The sequence below is a fragment of the Monodelphis domestica genome, chromosome 3 (assembly GCF_027887165.1).
Source record: "Monodelphis domestica isolate mMonDom1 chromosome 3, mMonDom1.pri, whole genome shotgun sequence".
In the NCBI taxonomy this organism is placed as follows: domain Eukaryota; kingdom Metazoa; phylum Chordata; class Mammalia; order Didelphimorphia; family Didelphidae; genus Monodelphis; species Monodelphis domestica.
The window spans coordinates 261,262,616-261,281,462 of record NC_077229.1 but is presented as its reverse complement, the minus strand read 5'-3'; the positions used below and the strand labels follow the sequence as shown (position 1 = coordinate 261,281,462).

Here is an 18,847-nt window from a genome sequence, read left to right as displayed (position 1 = left end):
AAATTCTATCAATGATCTTTAAGCAGTCTTAATGGATGGAAGGAGGCTTATCATATAGAGCTGGGCAAACATCCAGATTTTCTCAAAAGAAGAGATAGATGATATTTTAAATTATAATGCTATGAACTTGACATTATGTCTAGGTGATATGAAAAAGAAATAGGGATTATAGAGGACTATGTCCAACATCAGTCAATATTGGAATGTATTGATCAAAATATAATGATTTCTAAGGTTTCTTTAATAAATCACAGTACCCAAATCAAGGTCATGCACTTCAATGGCTGGGACCTTGATATTGGATAATCTTGGAACACCTGTCATAAGCATTAGAAAAATAAGGCAAATTACAGAACAACTAGACCCAAGCAAACTAGTAAGCCCTGTGAATTCAATAGTATCTATCCTTATTCATCTATGTTCCTAATTGCCCTAATTTCAAATTTTCCATAGTCTAAGCATGAAAGTTTTTAGCCTAATTCTTGAGCTTAGACAGTCATGTATCAGCTTCTAGTTATTAATTATTGAACTAGAAATTATATTCTCACTTTAAGCCTTGTTAATGATACTTGAATTGGCCAAGGTCTGATTTGTAACATGTCCTCTTTATGCTTTGTTTACTTGATTGATAATTCATTAAAACCTGCATTGTTAATAAGGAATTCAGACTCTGGGCTTTAACAATGAGAATGTTTACCTTGTTGAAGACAGGACATGTAATAGCTATCTTTAGATCCAAAGGGTTGACATGTAGAAGAGCATTATTCTACTTGTCCTGGAAAGACAGAACCAGAGCTAATAGGACAGAAATTAAGGAGAGGCAAATCATAGAATTTAAAAAAAAATAATCAATCAATCAGTAAAAAGACCTTCTAAACATCTGAGTTGATAAAAAATTCATTTGGGCTAACCTGGTAATCAGTGAATTTTCCCCATCACTGATAATCTTAAAGATTTTTATTAATGGGAAATCATGCTTTGAGTAAGTCTTTAATTTGGTCATCTTTAAGGCACTTACAAACTTTATAGGTTTATATGTCTTATTGTAAAGGAAAGGAATAGAAAAGTATGACTGGAGAAAAAATAAAGGATATTGTTTATGGAAGGATTATGCAAGGAAATAAAGGAAGATTAATAGTAGAAATATTAGAAGGTAGGATTCACATTCAACTTAGTCAAGATGGCATAGTTTGTAAATGGAAATACACAATGGAACAAAGAAATAAAAGATCTGAGTCTAGCCTCTCTCCTCCTCTGTGCTTTGGAATGTTGACCCAGTCCTTGCTCCTTTGAATCCTGGCCAGCAGCATCTCATGCTGTCAGTCTGCCTTGCTAAATCTCCTTACTACATAGCTGAGCTATAACAATCACCAATTGCATGACCATTAGACATTTTACAGAAGTTTCTGTGCCTTATGTTTCCATCTGCAAAACAACCATGAAATAGTATGATATCATGGAAACTGGATGTGGAGTCAGAAGAGAACAGATTTTTAACTCCCTTCTACAGCTTAACCAGTGGTGATAGGCAAGCTATTTGATTTTTAAGATCCTTTCAGTCCTCATGTGGAAAATAGGCATGATAATACCTCTTTCTCATTAAGTTGTTGTGAGCACCAAGTGAAGTAATATAGAGTGCTTTGTGAACCCTCAATATCCACTGTTATTGTTATTGTTGTTGTTATTTTTTTTTACTGCCATAAGTAGCTCACGGGGATCTTACTATAGCAAACAAAAGAATAGCTTAGAAGATCTCAGAAGAAAGATCCTAAATAAATTGAATGAAATATATCAAAAACAAATCAGAGATTTTCTGAAATATACAGACAAGGGGCAATTGCCTCATATATATAAAAGCTATGAAAAATATAAGTTCTATAAAAAGAATTAGGAGAAAGTTGAATAACACAAATATAGCTCATATATTCCTAATCCTTACTAAATACTCATCCCAACAATTGGGGAATCTTGAATGTAATATCTAAAAACCAATTATAATAATTACTGTTGTTGATATAATTATTATTATTAAAGTGCACATCACTTTTGAGAGGAGTACTCATTTTTTTAAAAGACCCCTACCTTCTGTCTTATAATCAATACTTACTATTAGTTCTAAGGCAAAAGAGTGGTAAGGGCTAGTCAATTGGGATTAAGTATCTTTCCCAGGGTCACACAGCTAGGTAGTGTCTGAAGCCAGATTCAAACCTAGGACATCTTACCTAGACCTGACCTTCTATCGAAATGAGCCAATTATCTGCCACAGGAGAAGTATCCTTAAAGAACCCCAGGCCAGAGATTCCATGAGTAACATCTATAACCCAGTCTCTTATACCCTTATTTTGATGGCAAGAGAAGGTTTAATAAAAGTTATTTTCTGCTTTAATTTAAATCTATTTAATTTTCTGCCTAAAGAAGATATAGTCATCCATTCTTTGTATGATCAATCAATGAGTACTTGATTGATCACTCTTTGATTACTCTAAACTACTATTTCCAGATGTGTTCGGCAATAAAATATAATGACAAAAATGTAACAATCCCTACTCTAGAGCAGCTTACATTATCAATGTCAAATCATCCTTTATCCCTTGCTTCTGTAGATTAAACATCATAATCTCTTTAATCTTGTCAGAGTACTGATTTTCTACCCTTCTCCTTATATTCAGTTCTATTCTATGAGCTCAGCTCAGTTTCTCTGAATTTGGTCACTAATATAATTAGTCATTATTTCATTTGTTAGGGATAATATTGCAGTAACATTCTGATTCACATAGTATATAGTAAAAGGATTCTGCACATACCATGAATATATCTTAAAATCAAGTTGGCTTTGCCCCTACAAACAATGATGATTTGCCAACTTATACTCAGTTTGACTTCAGTATTTTTTTATTATATTTTTCCCTTCTGCCTCATGCAGATGCAACTTCACAACATTTTTGAGGTTTAAATGGGATAATTTAAATAAAATAATTTGTAAAGTCTACTTGTATATGTGTATATGTACTCTGTATGTATATGTATATATATATATATATATATAGGTTAGATGAGGAGAGAGAGATAAAAACAGCAAGAAAGAAAAATGCAGAAAGAGAAACAAAAACAGAGAGAGAGAGAAAGTGAAATACAAAAAAATAGAAAGAAATATAGAAACAGAGAGAGAAATATAGAGCTACAGAGGCAGAGAGGAAGAGACAGGCACCACACCATGAATAGAGAATTGGCCTTAGAACCAGGAAGATATGGGTTCAAGTCCTGCCTCTGACATATATTGGCTTTGATTCTTGGGCAAGTCATATAATCTCTCAATGTCCTAGGCATCTTCCTAAGACTGTAAGTTACAGAGAATTCCCTGATCTTTTTTGGTCCAAAGGAATACCTCATCTAGGAGTTATTTCTATCAGTGAAAAGGCAGATGTAATCTTTAACCCTTAAATAAGTGTTATGCAAATGTCAGTCACAATTATTATTATTCCTAGAAAAGATAATAAAAAAATCAATATCTCCAGACTCACATGATTGTTTTCTTGTCAAAGGCAGCTGGTGGGAAAGTGGTAAGTGCCCTTGCTCTGGATTCAGAAAGACCCCAGTTCAAATCCAGACAGACAATGTCTAGCTGTGTGACTCTGAGCAAGTCATTTAACTACTGTTTGTTTCATTTTTCCCAGATGTAAAAAGGAGGTATTTTCATAGAATTTACCTTGCAGTGTTGTCATGAGGATCATATGAGATATTTGTAAGAAAAGAAAAAAAAAGGAAAGAAAGGAAAAAAGAAACAAAGGACAACATTTAGCATAATATCTGGTACTTAGTAGGTGCTATCTAAATAAATGCTCATTCTTGTCCTCTTTCTGCTCTCCCATTTCTCTGAATCTTCATTAAGCTACTCTATATGCACAGCCATGGCAACCTTGATGAAAGTGTAAGGGAGCTGCAGGCAGGTTTTTACAAAGCTCATGCTATAGCTGACTACATTTTGATAGATACAAAATTAGCTAAAAATTGTAAAAAATACCAGAAGTTTGGAAAATGCCTATCTACTTCTTTTTATTGACTATAAAAAGGCATTTGATTTGACAAAATGCCCTTTGAAAGCTACCCCTCTTCAACATAGTACATGTGCCAAAATACAGCACAATTATTTCAGATCATTCTTCAAATTTGTGTACATCCAGAGTGATGAAGTTGATCTCAGTGAAACCTGCAGCCAGCAATGAAATGCATGTACAGCCTTTCCTCCCCTCACTCAAACGGAATTTTTAAAAGCCACAAAAACTCATGATCTCCTTGGCACATACTCATCACTAATGATTCATACATAAATAGATTGTGGACGCAAAGAAGCTAATATGCTAGTGTAGTCATAATGATTAACACAGTCATAATGATTAAAATACATTCAGTTACTGATAACTAGTTGTGCCATAAGGGAAATTTTCTCAGGGTTACATGCTCAACTTCTCACTTCCTCTCAATCCAGCCATTAAATTATTTAATAAATTTTGGCTCTTCTGCCCGCACAACATCTGTTGCATTCACCCCACTTCTTTACATCTACAAAGCCACCGCCCTCATTTAGGTCTCTGTAAACCTAAAGTCTTCCCACTAGTCTTGGTTCCTCCCATCTCTTCTCATTTCCGTCCATTTCCCACACAGTTGCCAAAGTGAATTTAATGGTGTTAGATATGACCATTTCACATTCCCCTACACTTAATAACTCAAGTGACTGCTTGATATTTAATGTTCTTCACAACCTGATCCCAATCTTGCCTGTTCGTATTTGGTATTTAGTATCACAATGATGGTGATGGTCAACAGAGCCCTCATATTTAGAGTACATGAGTTCTTTCCATATATACAGCCAAATAGCCTTTTTACTGTTTCTCATACAGGAAACTTCCATTTCCCTCCTCTGAACCTTTGCATGGGCTGCTATCCCTTCTACCTGAAAGGCACTCTTTCTTCAGCTGTGTCTTAGAATATTTAGGGGTTTTTTCCCAAACAAATTTCAAGCACCACTTGTTACACAAAGCCATTCTTGACCTCCTCCACTTAACTAGTGTCTTCTCCCTAAATTCACCTTATATCTATTTTGGGTACTTGTGTAGGTAGGTGTCATTTCTCCTGGCTTAACTACAAGTTTCTCATGCTCTGATTCTTTTTCAGTTTTGTCTTTGTATCTCCATTCTCACCACACTGCCCAAGATATAACATGTCTTAAAATGTTGATTGTTTGCTTGTATGTATATATATATACATATATGTACATACATACATATATATGATTGTATTATCCAGAATATTCACAGAACAATTTTGAGGTAGTCTATGTAGAGAAGAAACTAGATATGGTACTTCAAAGCAAAAGAAATGGGTTTATGTAGCTTGCAGATATGTTTATGTGAAGTGGTGTGAGAAGTCAAGAAAGGTAAGAGTAGGGTACACATGAAAGCTGTGGACAGAGTCAGAAAATCTTTTCCCATCTATAGATCTTTGTCATCCCAAACAAGTAAATAGTAGTTTGTGGACCTGGGAGGGTATGTTACCCATTTAAAGATGAAGGAAACATATAGAAATTTCTATACAAAATTGTTCGGCATATCCACATTTTTTTTTCATGAACTGCAGGTCACTGTTCCACTGTTGGGCAGTGGAAGTTTAGTGTTCTATAGTAGGGCATTTCCATTGGATTAAATCTTTGATGCATATATTCTAAACCTAGTTTTGAAGTCAACCCTTACCCAAATCAGAAAGTATCAGAAGCTTATTTTAAGTGTTTCATTATCCTTCTGTCCATTTTCTGAGAGGTGAACACTATTAAGTTACCTGGGGTCCCTCTTTGTGGACCCATACCTAGCCTTTTACTCACAGAAAAGAGTCCTTTATTTCATAAATTCCCTAACCTTCAACCCTGCCCCTTTCCCAAAATCTATTTCATTCCCTGAGGCCATTTCTAGTTAATCTAGTTCATCTATCATAGAATATTAATCTAGGCAGCTAGGTAGTACAGTGAGTAGAACACCTGGCCTGGACTTGAGTTCAAATCCAACCTCACATCCTTACTTGATATGTGATACTAGGCACAGCACTTAACCTTCAGTTTCCTTGCTTGTAGAATGAACTAGAGAAAGAAATGGCAAGCTACTGCAGTATGTTTGCCAAGAAAACTTCAATGAGATCATGAAGAGTCAAACAGAACTGAACAAATCAAAGTATATTAGTAGGTCAAATAATTAAATGGTTTTTCTACCAAACTAAACAACTGTGTATCTTAACCGAAGGTCATTAATTAATAATTAACACAAGGGACTAACTCATTTCAGAAATTCTGAATCCTCTTGGAATTTGTACTGAAAGTATTGGGATGTTGAAGACATTCTTAAAATGAAAGATGTTTGCAACTGATGGGCCAAATTTTACTTTTTTGCTAAGCATCTATTATAACTGGTAGGTGAATACTAATTTATATGATTATATTAATGACTTACCTAGGATCACACAATGAGTTAATGGTTGAGCCCAATGTAGTCTCCATTACTTTCCACATTTCGACATCATCATATGAAATCCATTGAATTCTGTGCCACTCAACTTTTATGGAAACGAGTTCTGTGCTAGGAAAAATATACAGAAATGGCATTTAGATATATCATGTTTTATTATTGATTAGAATATTATTACATGCTTTACACATGTTTATTTGGGTTGGTTTACTCATTTGTTATATATTTAAGGTTAAATTGTGATAGAAATTAAAATAGTTATCATTTCTATAGTGTATTTAAAGCTTACAAGCATTGTCCTGAAAAATAAATATTTGAAATAGTAAACACATGTTATCCCATTTTTGTGAATGACAAATCAAGCATACCAAACTAATTGATTTGCCTCTGGTCATGTATTTAATATTCAACAGAACTAGGATTCAAATTCAGAGCTCTTGACTTGATTCCAAAATGAATCCCCTTTTTATCACACAATGCTACTGCCTAAAATATTAAGTTGACTGTATCATTAAATTCCTGATATTTGATCCCAAATATAAAAGGGGAGCACTGACCACGAATATTTATGAAAAGTTCTCACATCTGTAAATGTTAAAATATTTTTTAAAATAGCCTTCAAATCTGACAAACAAACACTTTATTTCTAAACTACAGGCTTCTAATTAGCTTGTGATTAAAATATCAATAATTTTTAAATGAATTCACTTTCAGCTTTTACTAAATACTTAAAAAAATTTAAACCCTTTCTTTCCATCTTGGAATGAATACTGTGTATTGGTTCCAAGGCAGAAGAGCGGTAAGGGCTAGGCAATGGGGGTTAAGTGACTTGCCCAGGGTCATACATCTAGGAAATGTCTGAGGCCAGATTTTAACCTAGGACCACACATCTAAGCCTGGCTCTCAATCCATTGAGTCATCCAGCTGCTCCCAATTTGATAAACTCTTTAGAAAGACCATACATATCTTTACAAAACCTATCTGGCAAATATCAACTAAAGTAGGCTTTAATTTTTAGTGGGGCAGGAATTTTAAATTTTCTTTATGAAAATATGGTGTCAAATCTTTCATAATCCAAACTGAAGTCTTATTTTTAATTGCTTCATAGAGAAGAAAAATATATGATTTGCATTGAAACTAAGTGCTTTGTGCCAAGAAGGGGCCAATGTGGATGACATACTTGATGAAGAATTTAGAGAAAAAATATTTCTTTTACAATGGCTCTGGTAGTGATAAAATGTCCAATGTTTCTATATATAGAACTATAAAGCATTTATTAAGTGCATTTCCAGGCATTGTGTTAAATTCTGAGGAAGCAAACACAAGCAAGTAATATAGTCTCTGTCCTCTGGGAGCTTACATTATTATAATGAAGTAAGACAATATATAATGAAGAGATTTCAGAAAATGGAGATGGGTATTTGGTGAAATGATCTGAAGATGGTATATAATTGAGGTGAAGATCTAGGTCCAGATTATAGGAACCCAAGATAGAACTAGGGATAAAGTATAAATTTCTAGTAGGGTGGAAAAAGCAATGAATGCCAGAGTAAATGAAATTTTAGAAAGATTTTTATGGGCAATTGTAGTGATAGAATGTTCTAGGCCCTATTATTTTAGTTTCTCATTGCTTTGTTTAAAATTCTGTTTTACCTCTTTAAGACCCATGTTATTTTTTGAGACTAAATCTGTTTTAAAATCATAATAACAGCTAGATGGTACAGTGAAAAAAGTGCCAGGCCTAGCTAAAGTGAGGAAAAAGTGATTTCAAATGATAGTTCAGATAGTTACTAGCTATGTGACCCTGGGTAAGTCACCTAAAGCTATTTTCCTTAGTTCTATGAGCTGGAGAAGGAAATGGCAGACCGCTCCAATATCTTTGCCAAGAAAACTCCAAATGGAATCAAGAAGTGTCAGACACAACTGAACAACAGGAATAGGTAGTGAGTGACTCATGTCTCTTTCCTTTCACTATCTTAGTTAGTCTTCTCTACATGCAACTTAGGGAGAAGAATTTAGGTAAAGAGGAGAGTGAGGTTAGAAATTGTAGTTGTATATATTTCAGAAGTTGGGAGCCCAAGGGTACATGCTTAAGATTTTTGTCTATTGTATATTTTAGAGATGTTTTGGTTTTGTTTGTTTTTTTAATAGCCTATCTTTTTGATAGTTAAAAGCAAAACATAGCAAATGACACCCAACCAAGAGTCAGGAAAATCTGGGTCCAAGACCAGCCTATGACCCATACTAGCTGTTCAAGCATGAGCAAGCCTCTGTCAATGTTCCAATCAAAGCTGAGATGAGATTATTTTAAGTTAATGTTCTTAATACTAAGGGAGAGATTCCATACTAGGAGCTCCCCTATTCCAGTAAAATCACAAATACAAACCAAAAAAAGAAAGGCAAAAACAACCTAATAAACAATAAACATCATTCCAGCTCAACAACAAAGAGAAAATCTTAGATTTCATAACACTTCAAAGTTTATAATGCCTTGAGACAATTAATGCAAATTTACATTATGCCATCTTTCCAGAAGAAGAAATAGAAGTTTAAAAAGATTTATGGCTTGTCCTATTTATTAAATGGCAGGACCAGTACTACTTCCCATACTTCTGATTCCAAGACCTTTGCTCTTTCCACCAAGATTGGAGAAATACATTATAGTTATCAGAACATATATAGTTCCTGAAAACATAGGAGAATGGAGAGAGGGGAGAAAGAAAAGGGAAAGAGGGAAAGGAAGGCAAATGTCTTGTAAAAGAAATGTTTTATCTACATTGAAGAAACTTTTTAAAGAATATTGATTGACCAAAAAAAAAAAAACAACTAAGAGTTGATGGGGTATGGATGGGACGATTAATCAAAAACTCTGCTGAGTAAACTAAAGTATTTCATGGCCTATGTTACTTTGCGGTAACATCTTTATGACTTTCATGTAACAGAGAATCTATTTGAATTAATTATCATAGTATCCTTTTGCCCTCTTGCCTGAGAATGGCATTTCTGCCAGCATTTCTGGTTTTTTGATTTCATAGAAGCTGTTGTGGAAATAATCTTGGACTTGATCAGACTTCTTCAGATTCTTTCCTACCTCTGACATTGCCTAGCTGAATAAGTGAACCTGTAGGCAGCTTATTTAACCTTTTAATACATTGGTTTCCTCATTTGTAAAATGACTCATATGTACAAAATGGGGCCTTCACAAGGTTATTGGGAAGAAAACATTTTATAAGCTTTAGTATTTGATTGATAGATGGATAGATAGATAGATAGATAGATAGATAGATTCATTATCTTTCATCTTAGAACCAATACTTTGTATTGGTTCCAAGGCAGAAGAGTTGTAAGAGCTTGGTAATAGGGGTTAAGTTATTTGTCCAGGGTCATACAGCTAAGTGTTTGAATTCAGATTTGAACCCAGGATCTCTAGGCTCTAGGCTTGGCTCTTAATCCATTGAACCACCTAGCTACCCTCTTTAGTATTATATGAAAATAATATTAATGATGTTCAAAACAATATCCTGCTTTGTATTAACTTTGTGGCAATTCCTCTACACTGTGCATAAACATCTTCTCAGTTGTTACAAGGTGAAAACATAAACATCATTCCACCTCAGCAACATATATCAACTCAGTTCAGGGCCAATGTTTTGTTGTCTGTTTTTAAATCTCGTACCATTGTTTTATGAATGCAGAATCACTCACTATTCTAAGAACAATCTGAGCTCATGCCTTATTTGTTATTTGTAGCCTGATTATATGTATGTATTTTGAATTTCTCACTCTTCCCTTGACTATCTTTAATTTTCCACTGCAGTGCATATAGAGCATGTTCAGCTTTTGCAAGTAATAATAAGAAACATACTTTTTCATATAAAACTGAAATTATAGATGATTTGATACATTCACCTTCCCTGAGACATTAATTTACTTTTTTATTCTTTGTTCTTATTTTCCTACCTTTTAGTGCTCTCATTTATTGATGTAGCTGACACAATGTGGATAAGATAGTATATCAAATCCTTATCTCTTGCCAGATAGATACTAAAGCTTCTAGGAAATTATTAGTAGCATTATGACCCTGATGAAATAATTTCTTTTTTCTATTTGCATATCCATAGTCATAAGCAAGCAGTAAAAGAAACAATTTCTTTGTTGAAAAGAATTTCCCAGCTGAATTAATATTTTCTATGTAGCACTTCATCAATAAATGTATCACAGATGATGTCTACAAGCAATTTTTTCAGCTTTGGTGTTTGTAGAAGGGGAGGTGATATGGAAAGTATTTTTAAATCTCTTAAAAGCTAAATTGAAATCATTAAGGTCAAAGTTTACTTTCTTCCAAATCTGCTTTTGAACTTTTTATCTGAGTGCTTCAATATTGCCATAACACTTACTCTAGGCAATATGCTATGTTGGAAATAGGACTAAATTCCCAGTAAAGAAAAATCTCTTCTCTGATGAAATGTGGCCATAAACAAGTCACTTTTTCATCTCTGAAACATGTAAAATAATGTCTATAGTACCTACCTCCAAGTGCTGTGGTGACTGTCAAATGAAAGAAGTTATACTTAAAAATATAAATGTTAGCTGTTATTGTTAATAATGCTGGTGATGATAATACCAAGAATAACACAATAAACTTCCTTGAAAAGCAAATACTGGTCTTCATTTCTTCATTACTTTCCTCAAACCACTAACAAAGCAAGTTAAATCAAGTTGAATTATTTTTATTACCTTTAACACAGCAAGACAGTCTTCCCTTTCCATTTGTATGTGTTAATATTCTGAATTAAATATGACATATTTTAGTTAATCATATTTTTCACATTCTTCCCTCTGGACTCATAATAGTTCTTGGTACTATCCCATCTCTTTTAACATTTCATTTCTATTATTCTTTTTATCACTATCTTGCTTCCATCTTGTTCTTCTTAACTAGTCATTGTCACTTTTCTCCCCAAGGGAACAGTGTAGTGTATAAAAAGCACATAGACCCTTCTATATATTGTGAACAAAGGGTAGAATGTAAGTTGAACTATAGAAGAAAGGAGAGTGCAGAGGTTGAAGAGAACTCAACCTATCCTATACTGTAGAACCCAAAATTGCTTATAGCATGTTAATAGTTTAATCTAGTGTTTCTGTTCTTATGGTTTTTGCTATACTAGGTTGAACAAATGTGATTCTTAAGTCTTACGTAGGATGAAACTAAATGTTTTATCACTTCTCATAACAGTTTCACATCCTTGTTAATCAATTATTAAAAGGTATTTAGTAAGCATTTACTGTGTTCAGTGCTTGGGATATGGAGAAAAAAAGCACTATTGTCTTGATGGTTCTTCATTTGCCCCACCACATAAAAGTAAGATTCCTTTCAAGTTTTTGATTTTTTGATTCATCTTTTTGAATTAAGTAAGCTTCTCTCTAGCAATTGGTATCATTGAATACCGTACTTGCTTGTTTAACATTATTCTTTTGTCTTCTGAAGAAATTTCAATGGTCAATTTAATAATCAAAATTATAGTCAAGAAATGCTGTCCAAGAAGCTCTAGCACCTTTAGGGTGAGGATTTACCAAGCCTTTTTCAGGGTTGCTTATCTACCTTTGGAATCTTCCTGCCACTCAACTCTCTCCTGTGGGTCCAAGAAGCTATAGCATGCACAGCAACAATAGTCAAACCAGATTGAGGATAACTGATGGACCAAAAATCCATGGGTGTCTAACCCAATCAGGTAAAAACATCCCCTTGTGAAATAGGAAGATGAGAACAAGCAGGACTGTGGAATGTTTAGAGTTTAGATGTCAAAGCAGCCAATGTCATACACTGCATTCCATGCCATCACCAGTTGTCCTGAGTTTTGACCTGCCACTGGACTTTGATGACTCTGGAAGAGAGTAAAGCTAATGACTCTGTATGACTCTGCCTCACTTAAATCCAATTCACATGCAAGTCAAGATATCATCCCATGATGTTACTAGTCCTTTTCAAAGATGAAGTACAAACAAAAGCCCAAGACAAGAGGGTGTTCCATATCTGGGTTATTGATTTTTAAAAAAACAAACAAAACATTGAACCCAAATAGGTTTTCTGCCTGATTGAAAACCAACAGTTGTTATATTGGATATCTGTTCCTTTGCTCCAAGATTTTGTTTTCCCATTAAATACCATATTAGAGATCTTCTCTAATAATGATTGAATGTACCCCAACCTGTTCTGTTCTTGATCACATGGTGATCTTGACCACAATTCCAGTTAACAGGAAAATGACTCAAGCAACATAATTATTGGGATTCAATGCTCATAATAATTGTGTGCTTCTATGTTCTGCTCCTTAATTTCATTAGTTTCCTTTCCTAGATTCCTCTGTAATACTTTTTAGCTTATCACTATTGAATGAGTTTGCACAAATCTAAATTATACCCATCACAACAAGGCACACATTTAGCTTTACTCTTTAAAGATACACATACAAATTCAGCTTTTTTAGTAATCCCCAACCAGAAAATTCATAAGTAAAGAAAGTTATGCCTTTCCAAGTATAACTATAATTTGTACCAAGAGGAATAATAAGATTTGATGCCAATAGAAATTTGATAGGAAAGTTCATAAAACAGAGAAGAAATGTTTTTAAAACTTATACTAAGTAGTGATTTATAAAATGTTACTATTAAAAACATGAAGGAGTGTAAAAAAGAAACTTTTAAAAAAGTTTTCAGTCAAATCACACTCAGTCTCCAAACATACCTTGTCAGTGTCTCATTGGTGCTTTATAACTATAGCTATATGTATGTTTAAAGCAGTTTTCTAATAAATAAGTAAAAAAACACCTAGGTTAGGAAATAGGGAAAGGAAAATCATAGCTCTTAAAGATCTTTAATATAAATTTAGACTTCTAGAACAGAGGAACCAATTTCTCCTAGAAAACAAAATGAAGAAAGAGGCAACAGTAAGTTGATCCCAATACTCATATTCCCTAGCAAGACCTCCATATAGCTTGGAAGGCCCAATGTGTACAGTATTTCTGTTGAAGATGGAAACCAGTGTTTTTGGTCTTTACTCTTTCTTTGACCTGTGGAATGAGAAAGCCTCATAAGGCTAACTCAAATCAAGCAAAGATTTTTGGTAAAAAATTAAAAAATTCTTTATATTATGTGAATTTATATGGTAAACCCTGCAAACTATTAAAGTCTTTGAATTGGCAAAATTTTATATTTTGATATAATTATAATTTTCGTCAGAATATATAATAGCATAGGATCATAAAAAATGAAAATAAAGTTGAAGGTGGCAGTTTATTTCATATTTGGGTATGTGTTAATAGTTTTATAAAGCAGTCTAAAACCCTAAAATCCAGACGTCTGAATTAATCTTATAATGCAGATAAAACACTTGAATCTGGTACATAGCACCATTACAGAATAGTTGGAAATAAGGTTCCTTTTTTCATTGTCCCACAGCCATACCTAGTTTATTTTTTTTTCCATAGTGCCACTCCATTTTACATGCTTGTCATCCTATCCACCATGCATTAGTACTAGTCAGAGATAAAATATTTCATTTCCTTGATCTACAATATAAGATGAATTAATTGAAGAGCTCAAATATTGATGATACTTGGATCATGCAGCCAGCATAACAATTTAATTTTCCTCCTCTTAATGAATTTCAGAAGTTGGGTAAGATTTTAGCCCAAAGGGGAAAAAAAATCTAAGTGGACATTCTACATGTTACATGTAGGATGCATAAAGAGACAAATAGTTTATAAAAGGAAAAATACTGAAATTCAGAATAATCCATTTTCAGTTATTAACTTAAAACATTTATCATAGCAATTATAAGCATAAATACAAGAGAAAAAATTCATTAAACATTTCACTGGTGGCTTGTAGAGAAAAATTATTTAGAGAATTAGAAGTCTGATACCACTAGTAAGGAAGAATGTTAGGCCATGGATTAGCACTTAATAATAACAAAAACAATCTTATTTTAAGAGAATAGGTATTAAAGAATCACAAAATTTCATAATTGGAAGAAACACTAATGAGAGCTTAACACCTTGCCCCCCAGATTAATCTTCTTAGCTGTGGAATGCCATCCTAGGGATTGACAGTCCCAATGATGAGTGAGTAAGTGAATGATAAATCACCTAATGTTCTACATCCAGCCAACTCCAGACCATGTATACATGTCCCATTCAGCCATTTCCTAGGAACTTGGGACCAACCTATGCAGCCTGAAATCTGTTCTTCTATCACAAGTATAATATCATTCTCTCTTCAGTAATCAAATCAATATGATCGGAAAGGCCATAATAATTTATTCCCCAAGCATCTCCACCCATATTATCTGTGATTTTCCTCATTAAATGCCTTTCCTGGCCTAAAGTTTAGAGCTTAGCCAGACATCAAAGAAACCAAGGTCATCCATTGAATCGCAGGCCATTACCAGTAAAAACTTTTCACTTACCACTGAACTCTGGAAGAGAGAATGAGACTTTGTACAACTCTGCCTCACTTAAATGCAATTAATGAATATGTCAAGACATCACTCAAAATATCCTTTTCAAAAATGAAGAACAAAACAAGAACAACTAATTAAGTTCAACTAAATGGAATAGAGAATAGAATGTTGGGCCTGGAATTAAGAAGACTCCTCTTCATGATTTCAAATCTAGCCTCAGTTCAAATCTGGTCCCACCAGCTGTGTGACACTGGGCAGGTCACTAACCCTATTTGCTTCAGTTTCCTGACATAATAATGAACTGAAGAAAGAAATGGCAAACCACTCATATCCTTGCAAAGAAAACACTAGATGGGGTGACATAAACAGAAATGGAAACAAATGAACAACAAAGTTGATTTCTTGAACTCAAATGTAAGAATTTATTTTTATCATAAATGAATTTCATCTTACTTGATTCTATCTGATATTCTAGCCCATCAAGAAGGTTTTGCTGTGACCTGATATATTAACTGTCTCTTCCCATTTGTGTCATCTGAAAATCTATAGCACAGGGCCAAGCATAAATTCATAATGCAATTAACTAGAGGCCAGATTCCAAGCTTTTGGATGCAAAAAAAAAATTAAAACACTGGAAATACTAATGTTAATTTTACGAATTTGAAAAAGTTCATTCTTGGTGTTTAAAACATTTCAATTTAAAAAGAAATACTCCATGTCTGTTTTCCATTTAGGCAACAATATGCAGGAGTGGAAAAAATGCCACATTAGGAGTCAAGTACTAGGTTCAAATGCTCTCTCTGCTAGTTATTATATCTGTGAACTTTGGTAAATCACTTAGTTTCCCTTACTGTTTTCTCAGAGTGATTAAACTGTATGAAACTTCTTCTATCTTTAAACACTTGAAACTATGATATTTTACCATTTAAAAATGCTGTATTTTAATGACATCATTAAAGAACTGAAGAATTTGATCCATTTTTAGGATCAGATAGAGAAAGTTATCACTATGCAATTAATTGTTTCTAGAAATTACATATCAGATCCCACTTGGACCAAAATCACAATTAATAAAAAACAATTTCTGTATCCACTAATTTTAATATTTATTGAAATTGAATTATAATAAAAGCTGACCTTTATAGATATTTAGAAGTAAATATGAAACAAGAAGGGATGTTCAGGTGGCACAATGGGTAAGGTTTGATCCTAGAGTCAGGAAGATTTATCTTCCTGAGTTCAAATCTAGCCCAAGACAATTACTAGCTATATAATCCTGAACATATCTCTTAACTCTGTTTGCCTCAGCTTACTCATCTATAAAATGATCTGGAGAAGGAAATGGCAAACCACTCCAGTATCTTTGTCAAGAAAATCTCAAATGCAATTACAGCATTGGGGTTGACAGAAATGTTGAATACAAATGAGAAGAACAATAAAACTATATACTGGCTCAATCAATGCACAAAACACCTATATTTGAACCAAGTGAATGTGATATCTGTAATGATGAATCTCTCCTGGAAATAGATAATATCTCTTTATGAAATTATATACATGCCTATTTAAATAATTATTTAAGCAATTTCCATCTATAATTTAAAACAAAAAGAATAGTTATTCTTTGGTTCACACTTTCTAGATGATAAAAAAAAAACAAAACTAAATGTGAGGGAAACAATACAGAGGAATCCTAGTACAAAAGAGATAAAAAAGACTGGTACTTTAAATTTTAAATGCATTCCCTACCCCCACCAAAAAAGAAAAAAAGAGGCATACTGTGAAAAAATTTAGAAATAAATCCCTATTTCTAAATGCATTTATCTATCTTGTAAAGGTAATATGGTACCTCAAATGATGAATGCTATCACATTTTGATTAAAAAGGAAGTAGTCCTCAAAAGAGGGAGGAGATTTGGTTTAGTGAATTGAACATTGCATCCCTAACATTTTTCATCTTGAACTCATTTAGTGGAGGAAATGGATATTTCATCAGACATGGATTTGACGTTCCATCACATTATGCGGTAAACAGTACAAATGATGTTAGTGGAATAGGGAAGCTAGAAAAGCTAAGACAGTAGCTGCTGTAAGGCAGTGGTTATCTCATTTAAACAGATATTAAATGTGGGTGCCAGTAATGTGATCATCAGCTGCTTCCCACTTTGTGAATAAATTGCTTAGAAGGAGTCTTTTGCCTACCAGATGTGACCTAGATTTAGATTTCCAAAGGCAGGGGGGTAAAGTCTATTGTGTGAAAAAACAATTGCTGGTAAAATGCATGGTAAATGAGCTTATCTCACTTTTCCAGGTGTTTGAGCTAATATGTTCTGGAATTACTGCTTCATTTATGAAAAATAATTGAGGAAAATGTTCCAGCAAATCAAATTTGGATAAAGGCTTAGGATAGCTATTGTGTTGTTAGCAAGTTTTTAAAAGGCAGGACAAGCAGGGAGCTAACAGAGATAATAAAAATATAGAAAAGTGTATTTGAGAAGAGTCTTTTGTAAAAGGGTCAAGCGTGGGTGTGCTATCCAACTTATGTTATGGTTTAGCAAATATTGAAGAACAATATGGACAATTATACTCTTTTCAGTGCATATGAAAGCTGCTTTAAAAAAATCAAGCTATGCTGTCTGCCAGCTCTGATAAGTCTTATTCCTATGTTAAATTCAGCAAAATAATTTTAAAAGTAACATCTTTATTCTCACTCTATGTTCATATTCCCCGTTTTTTTTTTTATTTCTTTGAATCTTTAGGAGCTGCCACTCCAAAACCAGCCCCAGAGCCAGAAAAACAAACCGACCACACGGTTAAGATCGCTGGAGTCATTGCGGGCATTTTGCTGTTCGTTATTATATTTCTGGGAGTTGTGCTAGTAATGAAGAAAAGGTGAGCTTCAAAAAAAATACTAACTACATAGTTATACATCATTGTTTTCCATGAAGTCTCAATATGGGCAAAAATATTTAGATCCTAGATTGGTGTTTAACCCAGGCTATGAAAATGTTATGGGGGATGGCTTTCCCCCACTAAGACTGTGATTTCTATCTTCTTTATAATGGAAGATTTTTGTGAATGTTTATAGATATATGATAAAAATATATCTTAGAGCAAATTGTTATAATTCTGTATGGATTATACATGCCTTATCATACTCAAATAACATGAGAGCCATTAAAATCCAATGAAAAGCATGCCTTCCTTTATCAAGTGGCTTCACTGAAATAGCATAGGCCTTAAAGAAGCAGTGAGTCAGGATCCAGCTAAGATTAGTTCATTGGTTAGTTGATTCATTCATCTAATGATAATATTTTTGTCTCAGATCCTTATATGGTATTGTACTTGGAGTGTAGAAAAAATAGAGTAGGAGACATGTTTTTTTGCCCTTTTGTTTTGAGACTTGTTAAAGAAATAAGATAAAGATGAAATATCTGCATTTCTTCAAAGGAAATAGGAATTAGATAACAGACGGGAGAAGGAAGACCATTTTAGCAACAAAACAGATAGAAATGGGTGAGATATAATGATATGGCAACTGATTTGGATGAGGGAAGGGGGTAGGGAACCACTAGTGACCACACAGTAGTAGTAAAGAAAAGAGGTAAATAGTGTTGCCTACATCACCCAACCCAAATAGGGAGAATAAAGATGTTTTCTTTTGTGTCCCAGCAAATCTATTGAACGGACCAAGTATGCAATCAGAAAGTTACAATTTGAATTTTCCAAAATAGGGACATAAATAAGCAAATGGTTCCTTTTTCCCTCAGTTTTGAAACAGTAATGTAAACGAAGTGGCATTTTAAAGAAAAGTCAAGCAATTAAAATTAACTTGAACATGAACTTTTATTTTTGCTTCAGAACCCTATTACTTGAAA

General features: G+C 33.6%; 1 protein-coding gene across 10 annotated transcripts in view; it reads left to right on the top strand.

The window, feature by feature from the left end:
* PTPRM (protein tyrosine phosphatase receptor type M) overlaps positions 1-18,847 on the top strand; it is a 1,053,679-nt gene that overhangs the window by 677,721 nt on the left and 357,111 nt on the right. For all 10 annotated transcript variants that reach the window (XM_056820784.1, XM_016432809.2, XM_056820785.1 and 7 more), the window contains one exon: positions 17,729-17,861. In XM_056820784.1, coding sequence (XP_056676762.1) covers positions 17,729-17,861 — 133 coding nt within the window. The remainder of the gene's footprint in view (positions 1-17,728; positions 17,862-18,847) is intronic.